Below are 21,506 nucleotides of genomic sequence, written 5' to 3'. Positions count from 1 at the left end.
GAATGCCAACCCATTGGCTATCCACAGGGAAATTAGAACAGCAAGGCAGCCTTTTCAGAGATGCCATCTCCCAGAGGTAGGCCACTTTATGAGTCACAGTCCTCAACCTGCCCCATTCCCAAGACACTCAGAAGACTTGATGCCTTTTCAACTGAAAGTTCAATTCCTGCAGAAGGTTACAATCTCCAGCAAAGCGGAACTGAACATCACATCCTCACAAACAGCCTTCAAAACCCAGGGGAAGATCCCAGGCCTCTGGCCTGAGGCTTTGAAGAATTGCAGAGAAATAACTTGAATTTCGTCTCAAAGCCTTTGCGGGTGATGCCAGATTGCTCTGATTTCAAAGGTCACAAACGCCAAACATAGAATTAAATGGATCCATTACCATCTCCAAGTGGGCACTTGACCAGCACTTGTTGCATGACATGAATGGGGATTTGTTCCTAGCAAAGCCTTAAGAACTATGCTCATCTTTTACTTTCCTTCTCTGCTTCTGCCTGAACCTTCACTCACCATGCTGAATGATCCCATGCTCCAGAAGTGCACGGCCCAGCTCCACAGCTTCCTTTCGGTTCGCTGTTTCTCCTTCCTGAATGAGCCAGTCAATCATTTCACAGCCCAAGAATGTCCTCTGGTACTTCACAGAGTTTTCCTCTCTCACCTTCAGAATTGAATCTTCAATACTGATCAGCCTGGCACAAAGGTGGAATATGGCTCCAGTGACCCTTAGCAGCCCTGCCTACTTACACAGGGAGCTCAGCAGGAGCTGAAGCCAGACCAAGAGAAGCAGGCAAACTGTTCCAGACAAAATATTTCTGTCTGGAATCAGTGGGAAGGGAGGGGGAAATGCACAGATGCAAGTTGCTATGTTAATCAGATTGTTTTGTATATCTTCATCATAAAGGAAGAAGCAGTTTCAGCAAAATCAGTTCAGCTGGACTGCAGGGGAAAGCCAAATAAGCACCCAAAATGTCTGTCCAAATGTCAGATAATCCAAATTGATGGAGAAGATGCATTTCAGTAAAGACAAGTGCATTGTTTGCTGCGTATGTGAAAGCTAAATCCAGTGCATCCACGAGAGGGTGCAGCAACCTCAGTCATGAGAAGAGCCAGATGCTCTTCTCCACTGCCCAATTTCTTCTGCCACAGCAGTGCAAAAGCAAAATACAAATGATGCACTTCTGCCAGAGGGGCAGGGAGACAGCAGAAATCACCCATCTGTTTGCCTGAAGAAGGAATTCTCCCTCACTGCTAATTTGTGAATCTGACTTCCAGTGTGTTAAGGATCAAGAAAATATTAAGAGGCTATTAAAGGAGACAGGTCCAGGGAGAGCTTTGAAGTTGAACCCAGTTTAATGAAAGGACTTATTCGGTGTCTGTGAAGATGGTTTGAATTTAGAATCAGAATTGATCAAAAAGAACAAAATATTTCTCAGTAAACACCTAGATAGGTAGGAATTGTTCTTTACTGTGTGAGAATTGATGTTTCCACTGGAAATTATACAGATAGACTAAGTGAGGTACAGGGATCCAGGTCCACAAGGGCCTTGAAGATCCTATATCCTTCTGATTTCAGTGGGACATAACTCCTAAATGTTGGCAGAAAAGTGACTCAGCCAGGGAGTTTGTGCGAGTGCTGAGAACAGACACTGGATGTGTCCATCCCAACCAGCACTTTAACTACAAATTAGATCCTAGCATTTCCTTGTGTTGGATCCCAGAACTAGCACTTGGGTAGGAGCCCTTCAAAATATTGGTGAGTTCAGATTCCAGCTCTTCTCCCTCTCTAAGCTCCAAAAAGGCCTGTTGTTCTGTTGCTGTAACAAGACTCAAGAAATAGTATATCCTGATGCTACAGCATGAGGTACAAAACAAAAGGAAGAGAAAGGTTGGCTATAGTGATGAATCCCAGGTGCAAAGCATCAGCAGCAACTGGAACCAGCAGACTGCATTTCCAAAGCCCTTGCTAAGAATTATTTCGCAGGGAAAGGACTCACTCACTTCTCATAAAGACTCTGTCCTCTCATGAACACCTTCACGTCCTTATTGAGAGGGAAGGTCCCATCATCCTTGCGGAAACGGTACAACAGCTTGGCATCCTTGTAGTCTGAGTGCTCGTCGCAAACTGAAAGGAGAAGTTCAGAGCAGGCACATCAGTACTCAGCAGTTTTAGTTATCTCTAGGTTAAAAGCTATGGAGGCTTATGCGTGATGCCCTTCCCTAGGCCTCACGCACCATGCTGCTGAAGCCATCTGTGCAGTAACCAGTTCATACTGGAACTAGTATTTGGGCCTTCAGTGCCCAAATTAGGTGCTTACAAATGCCTGAAGCCCAGTTGGTGGGAGAAGTCAGTCCCACCATATAGAATTTCTTAGGAAAGCTTGAATCTGAGTCTACACTTTGATCCATTAAAACTTTTCCTTTTTTTTTTTTTTATTGTTGCTGTTTAGGTCTAGACAAAAAGAGAACAAATAGAACAGCTACGGCCACACATAAACAGACTTGGGGGGGGGGGGTGGACCTCCAACAGTGCATCCAAAACCCCATTAGATCACCATTGTCCCTGTTGAAAATACTTGTACATAAAAATGTATAATGATATCAACTTTTCCACATTGTTTTGTGCCAACCCTGCCTAACTTATTTGTACGGCAGGCTGACCTCTGGAGAGCCATTTTTTAAAGCTAGGTGCATATAACTGGAATCATTCAATCAATATGAAAAGCCTCATTTTCACATTTATCTTGGGAATGAGTGCACTGCCGGTGGATGCGTGGCTGTTCAGTGTATGTAACATTTCATGGGCAAATATTGGAGGTACAGTTTTGAGATAAACTTGTCTGCAACAGATTATTAGACTAAACCTCCCCTAAAAATCACAGTCCAGCTATCAAATAGGTCCTACCTCTCTTCAGGTTTACTCGTCTGAAGCAAGAACAGAGAGATTTCCTGCTTAGTTTCAGGGGTAAAAAAAGAATAAAGTAAGAATATGCCCAGAAAACAAAGAAAACTAGTCAAGGGGAAAAAGAAAAGGGAGATTTCCTCACTAAAATAATGTGCATATAAAAATTCAAAAGACACAAGACACCTCCTGTGAAAATTTTAAGTAACAGTTGTTCATTTCTTCTGAACGGACTGATAAAACTTCATTCACTTTTTGGTGACCAGCTCAGTGCTAATAACTATCAGATTTTCTGGAGTTCAGAATTCTCCCTAAACGCTTTTCATAGTGCAAAGTCAGGATGCTGCAAACACAGGACTCATCAGGCAAGGAGGCAGGTCCAGACCGCTGTTTTAAAAGGTGAAAGCTTTCATCATCTTAACTGAAAGGAATAATGAATCGAATGTCATTACAGTTGGTTGATAGAATTGAACACAGTACCTTACAGCACTGAGCACATGGAAAAACCAAATCATTTTTGCTATTTGAAGACTAATTTGAACATGTTTCCAGCATGTAATAGAATAACAGCTCAAACCACATCAGACCATTAAGCAGCAGCACAGACAATGATCTTCATGAGATAATTATTGCCTTCTGGATCCCAACAAAGAAGAGTGCAAACAGTTTGGACAGCCAATTGCAAAGCACTTAGCACAGTGCTGTGGCTAGAAGGCAGGCCTATTACCACAGAACTAATGAAAATTAATGGTCATAAGATGGGTTAGAAAGTCAATTCCTTGCAGAACACAAAAGTTATCACAGAAACAGCAGGGACGTGTCCATGATAAGCAATCAGAACAGCACTGGTATCCAGTGTTGCATAGGTTTAATCAACTAATGGATTTATTTGAACCTGACAGCCTGGCTGTGAAGAAATCGCTGGAAAGATGGAAAATAATCAGTTTTAAGCGTTAATGGTTAACCAAGAACTAACTGCCTCAGCTTTATTCTTTTGCGATAAAGCACAGCAGCAGAGCTTATTTTCATTCAAGGCACCTTAATGTAAAGGGCATTAATTTCAGCAAGTAGCAGATGGCAACTGAGAAAGTTTGCATTGCAGTGGGCAAAGACAGCTATTTCTGGACTCTGTAGAAGAGGGAGAAAGATCAGGTTGAATTTTGTGTGACTGTCATCTGCTTCTATCTCCTCAGCTGCATCCTCTTGCAATAAACTACCAACTCCAGGTTACCACACCTCTTGTCCTGAAGACTTGGAAGCAGGTCTGCAAGAGAGCTCAGCCAAGGGGAGTAGGCAGGTTTCTTCTCTGAGCTCAGCCACTCCTGGTCACAAACCTCCCCAGGGAGGGCAACAGTCTCCCAGGTCTGTTTGAAAGACTGGGACTTTGTTCTTCCCTAATGGGAGTCTAGTTGGCCTGAAAATCCCAGGGAGAGAAACAGTTCTCCACAGATTTGAAGCACTGCTATTTCCTGTCCTAAAGATACCATTCCTCATCAGCAAGCACTAAAGATAAACAGCATGCTAAAACCTTTAGGTTTTAGACAACTATTTAACAATCCTTTTGGCCATCCGTTCTTCATATAAACTTATATCAGCATAAAGCTTCCCTTCCAAAGGGACCCAGGGAAGCTGGGTCCCTCACCATGCTACTGATACGTGGCTCTTTCTGAGGTAAAGACCTTTCTATGCACAACAAACAAAAACCAAAAAAAAACCCCAAACTTATTTTCTTCTTTTATTAGCAAAAAAGTTTTTGGTGCAAAACCTTGATATATCCACAGAAAACCTTGATTAAGGTAAAACTGAAGAAATTTTCATTGAAACTGAAAACCTTCCTATTTAAGAACCGCTGCTCTTGCCTGTCAGTGGGAGATGTGTTGTCAAAGGCAGGAAAGGTCAAGGCAGGGAAAGAGTCCCAGACTTGGCTGAACATCTGGTCTTTTCATCATAGCTCTGTGTGGATATGGACAATTGTCACACAATAAACAGTGTTTTCTCCATGCCAGCATCACACAGGAATCAAGAGAACAGGAAGACTTCAGCAGTGGCTGTCTGATTCCGATTCAAAGAAGAGCCTTTAAAATGGCATCACACACATTTAATTTCCAAGGGAGACATTCCTGTGGGAAGGCTTTGGCTTCAAGTTTACAGGGACTGGATTACCTTTTGCACTGACAGGCACGGACTCCACACCCCTACACTTCTCCCACCCCAGCATATGCCGAGAAACCAAGGGACACTGTGCTGGTATGGTAAAAAATGAACTTTGGTGCACACGCGAAGTATCCGCTATCATTCAGCTTCCATTTCTGCATGATACATACATGGGCTAAGACTAGCATCTGTAAAAATATCCACCACTCTGTTTAGGCAGCTGCATTTGCTCTAGGGAATACAGGTCAGATACTACTGAACTTGCTTTTAAATAAGAGGCACTTAAGATGTCTTGTTACCAGTACACAGCCTTAATCTCTTCTCTGTGGCAGAGGGAATTAGGACATCCTCCAAAGCACTACAATGTAACAGAGATACAATTCTGTATGGCCTTGTACTTGCCTGTAATCTTCTAGCTCCTCTGGGAGCCCTCACCCATGGGAGGGTCATAAAACAGGTACTCAACCGCTCCCATTTCCGGACCGACTGAAAAACACTGTGATCAGATACTCAGACATCCTCTCTGGGGAGAGTTAAAGGGTAGCTAAAAAATCCACAAACCATGATGGATGATGTAATGATCCATTAGCTTCTGCATCAGGCGGATACCCGTCTCTCTGTCAGGTGCTTCTTTGTGGTCAATCAGCCAGTCTGTGAGCTCCTTTGCCACAAAGCAGTTTGGGTATGTTCGGAGGTGGTAACGTCTGTCTTTAATGAGCTTCCCATCATGGAGGCGAAGCCTAGAGCAAAAGAACACCATTAAACATAGCTGGAGTTACAGGGACATCACAGTCTAATAGCTCAGTATCTACCCAGTCTGGAGAAACCACTGGTGTTTTGGGACTTCTGGCAAGTGCCCAGTGACTTATAAGCTTAACTAAACCTATTTGCTTTGCAAGACTGCATCACTCAAATCTAAGGCGCCTCTCTTCAACATCCCCTTCTCTCCTACTATCACTACATAGCTTTTGTAACTGTCTGCAGCAGACTTGGTCTGAACCTTACATGTCTTTTTGTTCTAAACAAGCCTCTAAAAAACCACAGCAGCTACCTGAAGCTTGTGAAGAAGGGCCAAAAAAGTAGAAAAATAATAGCACGTGTTCTTGGAACAGTTCTGTACCTAGCTTTCTTTTCCCCATAACTATGTAAGCAAGAACAGTAGCTGCCCCCAGGACAAAGGCTGAAGACTTAGTCACAGCTCAGGGTGGGAACATTAATGGGAACATGTGTTGTTTCTGTACGTAGCTAACAAAGGCGAACGTCAGGCTAATTCCACGCACTGCTGTGTTCCTGTACCCACTAATAGACAGTGCACAGTATCAGACCAGTCCTGCTCAAGTGTAGTAGTGCTGACCAGTGAACGCACACCAGACACCTCACTCAGAGAAAGCATGGCCTTCAATCCCATTGTCAGTCCCGACGTTTTCTGGTTCATGCTGGGATAGACTGGGTCAGAGTTTACTAGAACATACCTGCAAGAGTCCTATCCTGCAAATCCTGGTGTAATGGCTAATCTGTGACTCTGATGGAAAGATATATCTGAATAAAGGTTATTCAGGTGAGTATGGCTTTTACTTTTAAAAGGACCTTAACATGAGCAAGCCACAAAGCACAGACATCTTGCGTAGTCAAGCCAAAGCTAACCAAATCTGGGACAAGATCTAACTAGAAGCCAAACTTTTGCCCTGTAGTCATTGCTGCTTTCAAAATACTAACACTGGAAAATGTCCAGTGTGTGCAGCAGATTCAGAGAGAAGTTTAATATCTTCTCCCTAACTCCAGTTTTTTTCCACATTTCAAATTATTCATTTCAATTCACAGTTTTGCCTTGGGCCAGTATTTTTTACAAAGGCATTAATCACTGGATCATTTCTTTATTTAATGCTTCAAGTTCTTTTGCTCTTTCTAGTATTTTTGAAGAAACTATCTGTACTTCACATCATGCATGGTATTGTCTGTTGGACAATGCTTTCAGGAACCATATAAGAATTCCTAAATATCCTGAAATCTAACAGATAACAATGGATTATTCTACATTATAGGATTAATGAATACTAGGCTCTCAGAAGTCTTCAAGATATGGCCCTTGGCTGGATGAAGAAGATTTATTCATTGATTGTTGCAATTAATGTTCTGGCTACTATGAGCAAACATAATTCTTAATTCTTAACAGAGATTTGCAGGGACACATATATCTTGCTGTATTTACAGACCTTCCAGGTAAACACACAAAAAAGCACAGCAAAATTTGTCAGTGCAGAGACATAAGGAAAGCAATTGGAAAAACCAAACCAAAAGTTTCAGGTGTGCCCAGTTCCTGAGTGTATTTGGAAAGAGGTATCTTACTTTCAACTGGCCTGCCTCAAATTCTCAAGTCCACACTCAGTCTTTTACTTATTTTTACTTTGTTTAACCTACAGTACTCTATTGCTGTTGAGTATCTGCAGAAGGCTATAAAGACTATATATACATATATATACACGTACACTTCACCCACAATGACACATAGACTATAATCACGCAAGGCTTGAATATAAACTGGTTGGAAAAATACTGTTTCCACCATGTTTTCTTTTTCAGACTACCAGAGAAAATGTATACATCTTGTGAAAAATGGGAAAAAGATTTTCAGCAAATGAATACTATTAACAAAACTAGCAATTTCAATTTTTTTAATGTATTATATATTCTGAAAACTACTCCATCATGAACAATTATCAAGACAGGAATTTAAGTAGTATTTATGTATCTCTGGTGCAGCAGTGTCTCGGAACTGCATGCTGTTTTCATGTGAAAAGTTTGCCATTTTGCCTTTGCAATCAGTGCAGCAGGCACCAGAAGACACACAACTCAGTGGCCCTGTGTCCTTGTTCATTTTCCTCTCCTTTACTGTTTCCTGTCAATTAAGAGGAGACAAATTTTGTCCTTCGCATACAGAAGGACATAACCCAACTGTGTCTTTGCGCAGCTCAGCTGACTCCCTATAAACCAGTCAAAAAATTAGGTTGGAAAAACAAAGCTAGTAAAACTGACTGGTTTATAATCATGCTTCCAGATAAAAATTGTTAGGGAAGGATGTGTAACGCAATATTATGACTTTTCTAAATGCCAAAACCTTCCCTGCGTACATTTTATTTCTTCAAAAGGAAAAATAAAGAAAACAGAATAATACAAGGATAAAATGCTTGCTGGAACATGAGCATCGACTATCACGAAATACTCCTCATTTGGCAGTCACTGTGCTGCTTTCACACGCATTTGCTTTGGACAGGCTGCATTGCATAACCAAATTGTTTCCTTGTCAAGGTCGCTAAAAAGACATCATTATTCATTCCGTGTAACCTTGCTAAAAGGCAGATCTGGAGCAGTGTAAACAGAAAAAAACTCACAGGATTCAAGTGTGTAAGTCACTTCAGTTGTTACAAATACAACATAGAACTTATCATGGATTGGAAATCGGATTGATTTTCTCTTCCCGATCTGAGATGTTCCCTCTCTTGGATCCAGCTTCTTCCTGTTTGCTGTGTCCTTTCCCTGCTTTTTATTTCCTCCTATTTAGATGAAACTATATCCCAGATGCTTCAGGCAGCATCACTGGGCAGCTGGTTGTGTTGACCGAGCTTGGTGCAGGCACAAGCATCTGCTCTAACACATCCAATTTCTGGAGAAGATGCCAGAGAAAGGGAATTTTCCTACATGGGCTTGAAGTACTATAATTCTCTGCACACTTATGCATTTGTGCCTTTCTCACAAAGAGTGGCTCCATTCAAATCTGTCAATAGGTGTTCCTCAATCTCCTCTAGGTTTTGACAAACACAAACTCTATTTTTATTATTATTCCTTGCCAAAGTTGAAATATTCTTTGTTGTCTTCCTAGAAAATTTAGAATTTTTTTTAAACAGCTCTTTCCCTTGCATTTTTGAACATGTTTACTGTTCACTTCATCTCCTGATACTTCTAAGCAACTGTTTCTTTTCTAGGTAGTTATTTTTATGAAAACAACACACTTGACTAGAATCAAGCCTTCCCCAGTGATTTCTAATCAGCCACTGAATGACTGTAAAGGGAGTGAAATCTATTAATCTTCTAAATAAATGCAAGGTGTTACCTACATACCTTTTTTCTCCTATATTTCTCCTCCAATTGCAGTTGTCTTAATTATATTTTATATATTGCATCAAAAGGCAGTTGTACTGTTTGACAGGATTATTTTCAGTGAATAATGTTATTCTGTAAGCCAAGGTCCAGACTAGCTCATTTGAACTCTCTCTTCTGCAGTGGATTCTCTGGCTGCGTTACTGCAGGTGTTACATTCCTGGGGAAAAAGGAAAGCATTGTGTCTTTTTTTGGCATCTCCATAACTAACGACATAAAATCAGCATAGACAAGACTCAGAACGTTTTTCCTTTAGTGCAGAGGCTCGGCATTTCTCTTCTGCCAGACGTGAATATTTATCACAGCTACTTTCACGGACATGACCACAGCCCTACCCTTCCTCTCCATTCAAATTCTAGGCTGAGACAGCTGCCCTCTACAACACAGGCTGGCAGCACACCTCTGCTCTGAAGAGAGTCCCTAAAGCATCTGTGTGGTGTCTTCCATCTGAAAGGACTTTCACAAATAATAGGCCAAGTTGTACTCTTGGCATGAGCCTTCCTTGCTCTTTCCAAAGGCAGTCACTCTTCCAGGGATGCTTTGGAAGTCCACTGCTGGAGGAACCCAAGCAGCTCCTCTCCTGATTACTCCCGAGGGTTCACGTTTCGTGTGCTCTCACAGCTGAGAGTCTGAACAGAAGCAAGGGGCTGTCTTGTAATGGAAAAGGTGCTAGTTTTCCTGTATTGTTATTGGACAGGCAGAGCAATCCCTAGAGCTGCAGCCACCGTGCACAAAGCGTGTCTGTGTGAAGCAGGAATGCCTCCACAGGAGCTGGTGGGGAATAGCTCTTCTGAGCTCCCCTCCACCTCCTACCCATGTAAACAGACCGTGAGCATCTCAAACGCCAAGGTAGATCTTTCAAGACTATTAATTCCAGTTCACATTCCCACAGCAATCAAATACAGATGAATGGCCTTGAAAAGATACTTCGTCAAAAGGATCGTTTCCATTCCTATCTTTACAGTTAAATGATCAGTAAAAGGCAGCAATAGCCACACAGGCATAACTGTGAAATTGCTGCTAGAGAGGCACAATGCAGGCCATACAGCAGAACGAGCACTGCAAGCAGACTCAGCACAACCCCGTTTGCTGCGCTCCGTGTCTGCAGAAGCACGAGCACATTCTGGAGAGGATGGGAGAGCTTCGCACGACTGCCAGCTCTGCCAAAGCGGTACAAAGGTGTTTTATTTTCATTCTTATATTTAAATACACATACAGGAAGATGGGACCTGAATCTCATAAAGAAATCCCAGCAGGTACAAGCCTACTTTCTAGTCTTCACTTTCACCAGTGCTGAAAACTTACTAATGGGCTTTTTAAAACCAGACAAGACCACTCTGATCATTTAGTCTGATCTTCTGAATAATGTAGCCTCGAGATTCTACCTGGTGACTCTCACATCAAGCTGTGTTACATGATTCTTCTAGAAAGACATCCCCACTTCATTCAAAGATCTGAGCTCAATGGAGAACCACCAAAGCTTCTGTGGGCCCAGTATTTTGGCCAGGCATATAACCTTTGGCAGTTCAGCTAGGTATCTAAGTGAGCCCAATCTTCAGAGCACACAGCATTAGCACTTAATTTAACAGAGTCTCAATTTAAGTATCCAAATAAATCATTCACCACCTTTGAACATCTTGTACAGTACTTGAACTCATAATTGTTTTCTTCATGGGAGAAAACCTTCCTGCCTTCCTCTTACTTCTTTGACTGAGACATAAATCTACTGAGTATATTTTACATCTGAGAATGATTAATGCTTTTAATGCAGTTATTAAAGAACTGCTGGTTCACTTGACCATGAAAAATACCTGGAAGAAAGACTGTACAACGACTCACCTATACTTGAAGAAACTCAGATTATGATAGCGTGAATTTAAAGTACAGCAGCTGTTCCAGAATAGGTCTGTGCAGCTAAGCCATTTGTTCCAACAAGACTAATTGGACTCTGTTACAAAATGCCACCCGGGAACCCAGTTCCTGCTCTCTGCTGCACACACACAACACCCAGTGCACCCAGGGAGATTTTCATGCAAGAGTGTATGCCTGGAACAAACAGAGTGGCAGCAGATGTGAAGAACGAGAGTCTGTCACAGCAACTCTTTCAAACACAATACCAAGATAGCAGTGGAAATTTTTATCTTAATCTTTCTGATGAGCAGAGACCCAAGGCCCAATTCCTCTTCCCTCTTTGTGGACTAGAAAGCAGCATCCCCATGGAAGCTGAGGGGCCCTCACAGACCCTATGCACAGCATCCAGTAGCCCCTTGATTTCTTTAGGATCGGTTTTGTTCCTGGCCATCCCCATGAACCTTTCCCTCACGCCTCACTTGTGCAGCTATTTCTGGCTCAGGAATCTGTCCTGATGCTGAACAGACTCATCTCTCTGGCCAAACCAAACTGAGAGGGATTTGCAAACTTCCTTGGAAGCCAAAGAATCATGAAGATGGAGCAAAGGTTTGTTTGATTAAATACAATGGTGGGGAGGAGGCAGGGCAGGAAGTGGAAAGTAGGGAAAACAAATGTTTGAGATTTTATATAGATACAGCAGCATTATTTGCTGATCAAGGCTTACAGAACTCACATATGAAAAGCCAGGCAGACTGCAGCTCCCAAAACAACTGCACGGCTCCTTTGCACTGGTTCCTTCATTGCTTATCTGTGGTTAAGCTGCAGAGCACAATGCAAGCATTCAGTCCTGCTTCCCTGTTATTGCCTGAGGCAAGGTCTTCCAGCCTCCCTGCCTCAGTTTCCCCATCCCTGCCTATCTGACACCCAGAGCCCTGGGAAGTTTCATATCAACTGTGAAATACCGTTGCTCTCTACCTGTCAAGCTGAAGTTCCTGAAAGTGCAAGAGACAGAGACAGGCTCCTGCATTCAGCATCCTGTGCTCTAGCTGCAGGTAATTCTCATTTCAGCTGGACTAGCTGCAAGGGAAGGAAGAAGGAGGGGAGCCAGCAGGTTAGTGGAGTCTCTCTCTTCACCTGCCTCTCCAGGCTTTTAAACTCTTTGCTGTCCAGCAGCTGTCTTTCCAGTCTTTCTGCGCTGAGAATAGGCTCCTGCCCAGCCCAAAGGAGAACGATGTGATTGCTCCGTACCAAGGCACCAGCGAAAGGATTATTGATCCCACCCACCTCTCCATCACTGTGAGCACTGGACACCTTCGGGACTTTCACTGGCATTCAGATCCATCACCCACAAAACACAGCTGAAGAAAAGAGCCATTGTGCTGGATGAAATGCACCTGCTGGTCCCTAAGCAAAGGGCAGAGCAGGTCTGCTCTCTACAGTCAGGTGTTTGCAAAACAGCACGTGTCTCCCAGTGTTGTTGTTCTTAGTGTATGCTAACCTCCGAGGTGAGAGCTCCCAGCTTGTCTCCACATTCCTGAACGTGGTTTATGCTTCCCTCCTACCCCTCTACCATGCTTCCCAGAGCAATAACTTGCATCGAGGTCATCATAAAATAGGAAACTGAAGAGGACCAGGCAGCTCAGGATGCAGTCTCACTGCAATGGGCTCAGCCTGAAAACTGTTTGAGATTTTGTGAGCTCCCTAAGTCAGACAAGGATACTCCAGGGCACTCCAGTTTGGGAAAAAAAAAAAAAAAAAGATGAGCGCAGCAAAAAGTATGTCTGCTGTTTAAAGTTCTCTCCAAGATCATCCCATCCAGATATTCCCTTCCTGCACAAACCTTGTCTTCCTTCAGGATTTTAGCATCCTTTTTAATGGTTCAGGGCACATTCAGGTTAGCTGTGAGGAGTGAAGTTTCCAGACAAATATCGTGAGGAAAAAAATGAGTTGGTAGTGTCAGTCGTCAGAAGAGTATGACATTTGTACTGTGTCTCTCCCGTGCTTCTAAGAACTAGAGCATTGTGCAGTATGGGAGAATAGTTCTGTTCAAACAGATTTATTGTATCCCTTCCTCCTCTCTACAGTCACATAACTACCAGACTTACAGGTGATCTGATATGCTGGTGTCCTGTGAAAAGAACTAGGAAGCCACATCATTCCCCTTGCACGGATCTGACTGCAGTTTTAACACATGGCTTCATAATCTTATCGTCTCTCTGACTACCTGAACGCCCTCTCCTTTAGCCCAGGCTATAAGACTCTTTTTAAACCACAGTCACTTGGGATGGGCAAAACACCAGAAAAATAAATACGAATAAGCCTGCTCTGCCAATGGGATGGAAAAAGTAGTAACTTTACCCCTCTTGCACTGAATTATTGAAATGAAGCAACTCACTCTTAGATCAACTGCTGCTTTTCCCTATAAGAAAATTAAACTCATTTTCAAAACCTGGCTTATAATTTGGGCTGCAAGTCTTGCAAAAGCAGAAGGGTTTGATGCACTCCTCCATGCCCCAACAACAGTTCTCTCAGTTGCTACCTAAGGAAAAGATTTAATTTCTGGAGCCAGAACAGCAGTACTGGGGAAAGATAACACACTGGAAATGCAGCTGACCACCAGCACATATTTAAAATGCAGCCACTTTGGACACGGGCTGTACTTGCAAGATGGAGCCCTAATCCTTATTTGGAAATTATAAATCCTTAATATGATACAAATAAATAAAGCTGAGGCTAACATAACTCACTGAGGATGGACAACATAGATACACAAGGCCGATTTTACAAATCTTGCATGAGCAAACTTGGGTTCTGGGTTCTTTAAATTATTCAGAGATATATTTCCCAGCTTCTACCCACATTTTAAAATGAAGCAGAATGGACCCTGATGCAAACAAGCAAACCGTGCTCAACAGCTAGAAAAGCCTAGAGTCACACGCTTAGAAGTAGTTTTGTTTTCTCAACCCCAGATCCACAAGGAAAAGGAAAATGTTTTCTCAGTCACACAGGTTTTCTTGCATAGCAGAATATATTTTCATTGTCATAAGAAAAAAATCCCCTAAGTTGCTCAAGAACTGTGACAACAAAAAAGCAAATTTTCAAAAGTGACTTTCAAAAAAAGAGTACCCTGCACTTTGCTGTGCAAAACGTTTCAGGAGCATGGCACCCATGGGACAGCCTCCTGAATCACCTTTGGAAGTCCAACCATGGACCAAAACTGCATACAGGCAGTACTGCTCCCATGCAGCTGAGAACCAGGGACCTCACCACGGCTGTTCAGTATCACCACAGCCAGCTCCAAGCTTGAGGGAAGATGCAAAGGGAGCAGAAAACCTGTTTTCATCTAGAAACACCTGCTACCTGAGATACCTGGTGGTAGAGGGCAGGTGAGCCCCAGCCGTGCAGAGAGGAGCAGCAGAACAAGGTAACAAAGCAAAGGAACTGGTTGACCTCTGGTTAGGTAGGAGAGGGGAGAATCAGCTGGCAAAGAAGAGGGGGAGATGCTACCACTTGGGACAAAAGTGCTCATTCAAAGATAATACTTTGAGCCTCCTGTTAATCGGAAGCAGTCAAAAGTCCCAGGGACTAACCCTGAGCACACCCTTGCCCCAGCCTCGAGGAGAGGAGTACACCTGGATCCCATTGCCTCCTACCTCAGTTGCTCTCCAGCAATCATCACTTCTGCCCTGTGGTGCCTCTCTGTCGCTTTCTTCTTCAGGCTGTTGCTCAGGCTCTCCATGCCAGGCTGGAGGCAGGTGGTGGTGGTGGGATGTGCTCTGGCTAGCAGGGAGTGCTGGGGGACTCAGCACACCCCTTGGGATGCAGGTTTCAAGGATGCTTGCCCCCACCGCAGTCCCTCTGCCTGGCTGGCAAGGTACAGGTAGGCAGTGTGAAATTGCTGGCTCCCAGCTCCCCGCCTCTCCTTCCCTCTCTGTTGTCTGGAGGAGGAGCCTGCTGCAATCTGATCCTGGCTTGCTGGTTTCTCACAGGCACATCTCCAGGAAGGCTTCTGCTGAAAGCCTAGCGTTCTACCTAGGGGAGGGAGAGCTCCCACTGCCCACAGGTCTCCCAGGCCCCCTTCTCAGCGCCTGCAAGGTGGCAGAGCTGGGTTTTCAGCAAGCTTTCTGCTTGCTGTGTGCAAATGAGACATGACTCCAGCAAGCTCTGTGGAAACACAGGTTGTAGGCTGAGTGGTCCGATTAGTGACAAGATGGACAAAGCCAACAAGTATCCCCTCCCTCATGCTGTTACTTTCCCACAAAGGTTTCAAGAAATGCCTTTTCTCATGCACAGTCTCGGCATGGCGGCTTGGTTCCCACCTCTTCCCCAAGGGCCTTCTCCCCAGAGTGGGCTGCATCTAACATCATGGCCAATACTTGCTAAAAAATGGGCTCAGAACAGCTTGGGCCCTTCCTCATTGTAGCAACCCCCACAGAAGTCAGAGGAGGAGCACAGGTTGTAGGACAGAAGAAATGAGTCAACCTCCATCCCCACTACCCACAGAAACTGCCTGCCTGGTAGAGACCCCTTCTCTCTAGAAATCAGAAGCCCTTCTCTATCATACCTAGCAGAGAATAAAAATCCAGACTGTACCAGCATCCAGCCAGGTGCTTTAGCTGTGACTCTGGCAGGAAGCAAAGTCAGTCAGTCTACACGTAAAATACACACACAACAATGCAGTTGTGAAGGCATGCAGACACCACGCAAGGGGTGCAGAAATCTGATTCAGAGGATGCCTCTGGATGCAGAAACAAAAGGTGCTGTTATTTCAGGTTAGCTAGCGCAGATGAGAGCTTCACTGTTGATTCAGTCATCTGTGTTTGTACTGGAAAGGCCACTGGAATATCGCCAGAACTGCGTATCAGCAGCTCCTTCACTGCACAAAGACAGAAGTTCTCTGCTCAGAGCCAGCAATCAAAATCCATTGAGGCTCCTGCTCTCAAATTAACCAGTATCACTGAAGTCACACAGCTGAAGCGACTGCTTTGCAGCCGGGGAAGGTTTGCAGCATGAGCACACTCCCTAGCAGCTGGGCAAGTTGCATGGCCCTAGTCACAGTTTTGTGCACAGAGATGGCATCAGAGAGGTCTAGCATAACCAAAACGAAATCACAGAATTCACCAATTTATCTTCCAAGTACTCCAAAGGGAATCTTGAGGCCAAGTACAGCTTTCACCACACCACCCAAGTCTCCTACTAACCTTAGCTGTTAGCAGATATGTCGTTTTCCACTATCTAGTTCTGCAGTAAACTCAACAGCCCACCAGCTTTAGACCTTCAGGTCAGTCCTAAGCCCTTCAAATGACCTAAGCCCAGAGTCAGAACGTACTAGAGTTCACACTGATACAGGAAGTACACGTACAATAAAAATAATGCAGTTATTCAAATACTGATTAGCAGTTCCCTTCATTTGCACTTTTCACTAATCATCTAACTTCTACTGCAGTCTCATGAAATCCACAGGAGTTGTATCCTAAGATAGGAGTCAGAGGCTTAAATACAGCTGTGGATCTGGGTCTTGTGAAGACTTACTGCCACTAATTTTGCACTCACTGAAATCAAACACATGCAGCACCAGGACCTAATTAACAAGAGCTGGCACTGATGCTACTAGCTTTGGCCATTAAAATCCACCTCCAGGCACTGATACCTGCCTCAGCTACCATTAGCCATTTCTATTATTCAAGACATGTTTTCTGCAGGCCAGCTGACCTGGAAGTGATAATGTTCAGTAATGAAATAGGCTTGGGAAACTGGGATATGGAGCAGGTTAATAATAACTATTGTTGCCATTGGATGCATGTGTAATTACATTCCTATTAGTTAAATCCAGAGTGAAAAATACAAGCTAGTAAAGAGTACTAAAACCCAGAAATGCAAAGGAGGGGAAAAAATCCTAACAAAAGACAACACAGAGAAGATGGGGTTGAGGGAATGGAAGGAAATCATATCAGCTAAGGCTCTTTGCTTCAATTAGAAGCTTAGAAAAGCAGCAGTAAACTAGATGCTGTGTTTAATCAGATCAGCTTTAGCAGCAGCTCATCAGCCAGGAGCTAGTTAGCCAATATCCCAAGTCTGTATGAAGGCTGGTGAACACAGAAAAGAGGAGTATTCTCTGAATTAGAGCAGAGAACATACCAGAGTGGAGAAGGGACAGCAAACCAGGAAAGCTGCTTCTTAGTGCCTTTGTACTGTGCTCGTCAAGTTAACAGCGACTTAGAGCCACCTTTGGCTCAGTACCTGGTGGAAGAGGTGGCTGAAAACTCCCCAGCAGCCGCCAGCCAGGATTACTCTGTGGCACCCACTGCTACAGAGTAATAGGGAACAGGGACCCTGGTTAGTTTGCATGATCTTTGCTATATCCTGTGGGGCTACTGAATTACTAAGGTGAACCCAGAAAACTTCCATTTTATTAATAATCAAAGCTATGACTTTATCAATAATAAATGATCTCTTATCATTTTATGCCTCTGTGACAGGCAAGCAAGCAAGTGAGGATAGTCTGAGGAGGGGCACTGAGAAACCACTTGGACATGAGTCCAGGTCTGCCCTACAGCAGTTACTCAGTGAGGTCTAATCCTCTCTGGGAATCTGGCTCCAGCTGAAATATATTTCATCATGTCTCACAGCTGCATAGGTTTGCTTCACTAAAGCCCAGATTTTGATACTCTCTGCCCTGCTAAGTAACACCTTTCTCTAAAAAAATCTAGTATGTGGAGGGAGCGAGCTGTCTATGCAGTTAGGAATATCCCAGCTGAACAAGGGAATCTGCATCCGGCCTCAAACCACCTCCCTTTCCTCCTGTGGTTTCAAAGTCTTTTGTTAGTAACGCAATTTGCTGTATTGTTTCCTGGGCTAGCAGGAATCCCTGCTAGTTATTAAAGGAAACGAGGAGTTTATTTATCCTAAAACTTTCTTACGTTGGTATGACAATGGTAACACCAAAGCACTGTACAAAGGAATTTCAACATAAATGAGACTGGGTGTCAGTTTGTTAAGCAGAAGAGTAGCTCTGTCTTCAGGCTCCCTTGCAGTGGGTAGAGCACTGAGCAGAAGCAGGCTGCATTCCCAGCTCTGCCTGCTGGGCAGTGGCCAGCATCGTTCCCTCTCACTTTCACTGTCAGTAAAAGGCCATCTAATTCCTCTTTAAAATAACTGAAGGATACAGACTCCAGGGGGAGAAGAAATCAAAGTTAAGGAACATGCTAACACAAGACCAGTGGGCCTGAAAAAATGAGTCTAGAAAGGAGGCTGTTGACCACCCAGGAGTCAGGAGGCTCTGGCACGATCCTCTGCAGCGCTAGCAGAAGCAACAGCCCAGCTGGTTTTAAAACAGAGCCTGCTCTGTTTGCAGGAGACATTCTGTGACATGGTGTCCTTGACAGCAGGGGCTGCACTCACACAAGCGAATCCTTCCAGGCTTATATTCCCCCTATACCATAATACTGCTAAATCAAACAAGTTCAGGTTAGCATTTCAAGAAGCCTTATACGCTGCAGTGAGGGCCAAGATCTGAAATCAAAAGGAGAGCTGTGTGCCTTCTGCACTGAAAGAGCAGTGAGCTGGCATGTGGAACCACATGTTCTTGGCGCTCCCAAATGAGCTCAGTGTCTTAAATTACTACTCACCGTCTGTGGTTATTGGATGGCATGTGAACAGAGGAGGACCAGCTTTTACAGACTGCCTCCTGTCATGGCTGAGCTGACCCTGGACTGTCTATTCCCCTGGTGTCTTCCTTACCTTTCCTGACCTCTCTCCACCAAAAAATCATTGAAACACCCTCCTTTCGTCACCAGTTATAAGTGAGATTTAAGATGGCAACAGCTGGCCTCTTTGGTTCCTAAAATGTGGATGATAAAGAGATTTCAGAGGGAAGATAGGCCCCTTGCAAGCCCTGAGGAGTTCTGGTTGAGATGCAGGGCCCAGTAACACCTAGCTGTTGATAAGGTCACTGACAGACATTGCTAATTTTTGCCAAGCCAGATGGTGAATTTCGTATCATGCCAATAGAGACTTAATTCTTGCAAGCCTGCTCTTCTGTAGGTGCCAAGACACATCTTTATAAGAAGTGAAGTACATTTCATGCAGCTTTTTCCTCAGCGTGGAGTTTGCACAATCACTTTGCTGAGGGGTGCAGGCACTGCTTGACCTTCCTTTTGGAAAGCTGCCTTCGCAGCACAGCTCCCCACGCTCCCTGGCAGGAGACTGAGGGCCCAGTCGCAGTCTCTTCTGCCCTGCTTAGATGGCTGCTGATTCTGTTGACTTCAGAAGATATCCTCTAGGTTCTTGCCCCCGTAAAAGAGCCCTATATCAGCCTTTCACAGAGTTGCACAAAAATTTATTCCACCATGCCTATGCCCTTTCCATTGTTTGGGATGCAAGCAGAGATCTTCCTCCAGAGGGTACCACTACCTGCCTGGGGCCAAAAAGACATCTGACACGGAAAGGGATTTCATTACTCCTGTGCAAACATTTGGGTAGTGCATGTGGAAGGACATCGATAGGCATCATCCATCTCCAAGTGACCCAGCACCCAGCATATTCTGAGCACAGGAGAAGAAGGCAGGAGAAAACATTTCTGTACATGCAGAGATGGAGGCACAGCAGGAAGAAACAGTTGACACAGGGTAAAGGAACCCCTGCAGCATGTTCTTCCTCCAGCCAGCACCTCTGGTGGCCCTCTTTGGTCGTGAAGGAGCAGGAGCAGTAGAAGTGCAGTTAGCAGGCTGAACAAATCTCAGACAGTCACAGTGCTCCTGTTCAAGGCAAACAGCTGCTGCAGTCTGGCTGTGCAAAGAACTGCAGCGAGAGACTGTATCAACAAGGCTGCTTCTATCCAGGCACCTCACAGAGCGTCCTGGCTCTGTCCATCTTGCTGATCATGCCACATCATCAACCTAGGCAAACAGGCTCCCCTTGTGCTCATAGGCAGGCTCAGCTGACAGCCCTTTCCACAGCCTTAGGGTAGCTCTCAGGCTGTCTCCTGAAGGGATCCACTTTGACATCGCTGATGCTGATGTGTCTATGCTAATCTCAGGGAAAGAGCCTTTAAAGTGCTCTTAGGGCAGGGCACGGCTTGCCACTGCCCAGCGCTGGAACGTCCTTCATAACATGACGCTGGGGTGTGATTGTGTGTTGACGTGGAAAGCTCCCTCAGAATTGCCCATCCCATCGTTCCTTCTCATCACAGCGTGCGGGCAGTGGAGCCAGCTCCCCACACCTTGCCTGCACACAGAGGAGACAGCACGTTGCTCCGCTAAACCTGCATTCAACCTCACAACATCAAAGCTCAAGCTCAGCTCTCATCCTTCAGCCCCCAGGCCATCCAACCTGTGGAGCCACCACAGTCCCCACCTTTCCTCCTAGCCCTTCGCTAGTTTGTAGTTTGCGCAGCAAGAGCACCTGTAGCCAGCTGGCTTTCCTACATCCACCGTGCACGCTGGGATGCTTCTGATGGTAGCAACAACAGCACAGACCAAAAAGGTGTAAGGCTAATATCACATCACTACAAGCACAAAGGACTGAGAGGACTCGCCTGCCACCTTGTTAAACTCCCACGTTAGTTCTCATTTATCCCATTGCCCGGATCTGTACCATAATTATGTCCTCTCAGTATGGAGGTGCAGATGGTACCAGGGTTCCCCCTTCGCTTTCCTCTTGGGTCTGGTATTCTTCACTTCAACTGGGGAGAAACTGCTGGTGTTTTATTCATCAGATTTAAATGTCTTCCTGAAAAACAAATTAAAATGAAAGACTATTTCAAGTGAAGCTCCAAGGCTGAGAGTGAATATTTTGCTGTTATAACAGTGCAAAGGATTGCAGCTCTTGCCAGCTTTGCTCATGAAAAACATGGGGGGGGAAAAGCTTATTGCTTCTATAAATAATCTTGTAAAAGGTACCCTTTAAGCTAGACATTAATGGTCTTACTTAAGCCACAAAAACAAGGAAGAGAAGCTACTAAAACATACTCTCTCTTATCAATTCCTGAGAGTACCTGGTCTGGTAAGCAGAGGGAAGGCATGGTGCTCCAGCTCCCAATGAAGCTAGAGATGTCCAGATCTGCTGAGGATCACGGATCCATACTGAGGGAGCTGTCCTGCCTGTCTCCCACTGCTGGGGATAGCCAAAGAAGAACCCCTGGCTTTTGTTTTCCCTTGAGAGGAAAAGCAGAAGCCACCATGACTCCTCTTCATTGATCCATTGCACCTCCAGAGGTTGAATGTACCGTGCAGTTCTGATCCTTCACCCCAAAAATGAGGGGACACAACTGGAAAGAGCATCCTAAGAGATCCCAAGGATGACCAGAGACATGAAACATGCATATGGACAAAGGACAGATATAGAGACTAGAACTTGTCAGAAGAAAGTCATTTGAGGGCCGATATAAAAATCGCACCTTTTACAAAAAAGGTGACTACGCAGTAGGCATTCTCCCAACACAAGA

The 21,506-nt window shown here is 44.5% G+C and overlaps 1 protein-coding gene across 4 annotated transcripts in view; it reads right to left on the bottom strand.

Annotated features, from left to right (window-relative positions):
- The window catches only part of LOC112979005 (DEP domain-containing mTOR-interacting protein-like), a 29,587-nt gene extending 8,380 nt beyond the window's left edge, over positions 1-21,207 (bottom strand). Inside the window, exons 1-6 of one of the 4 annotated variants that reach the window (XM_064521622.1) lie at positions 21,057-21,207; positions 20,657-20,791; positions 9,173-9,371; positions 5,618-5,796; positions 2,002-2,125; positions 514-692 (exon numbers count right to left, since the gene is read on the bottom strand). In XM_064521622.1, the coding sequence (XP_064377692.1) occupies positions 514-692; positions 2,002-2,125; positions 5,618-5,654 (340 nt within the window). In that variant the 5' untranslated portion in view covers positions 5,655-5,796; positions 9,173-9,371; positions 20,657-20,791; positions 21,057-21,207. Of the gene's footprint in view, positions 1-513; positions 693-2,001; positions 2,126-5,617; positions 5,797-9,172; positions 9,372-14,715; positions 15,308-20,656; positions 20,792-21,056 lie in introns of those variants that run through there. The other 3 variants (XM_064521623.1, XM_064521621.1, XM_026092867.2) reach the window with 3 other exon arrangements.
- Between the last annotated feature and the right edge of the window lie 299 nt (positions 21,208-21,506).

This window comes from Dromaius novaehollandiae, chromosome 16 (assembly GCF_036370855.1).
Source record: "Dromaius novaehollandiae isolate bDroNov1 chromosome 16, bDroNov1.hap1, whole genome shotgun sequence".
NCBI classification, from domain to species: domain Eukaryota; kingdom Metazoa; phylum Chordata; class Aves; order Casuariiformes; family Dromaiidae; genus Dromaius; species Dromaius novaehollandiae.
This window is presented reverse-complemented; position numbering and strand designations above follow the sequence as displayed.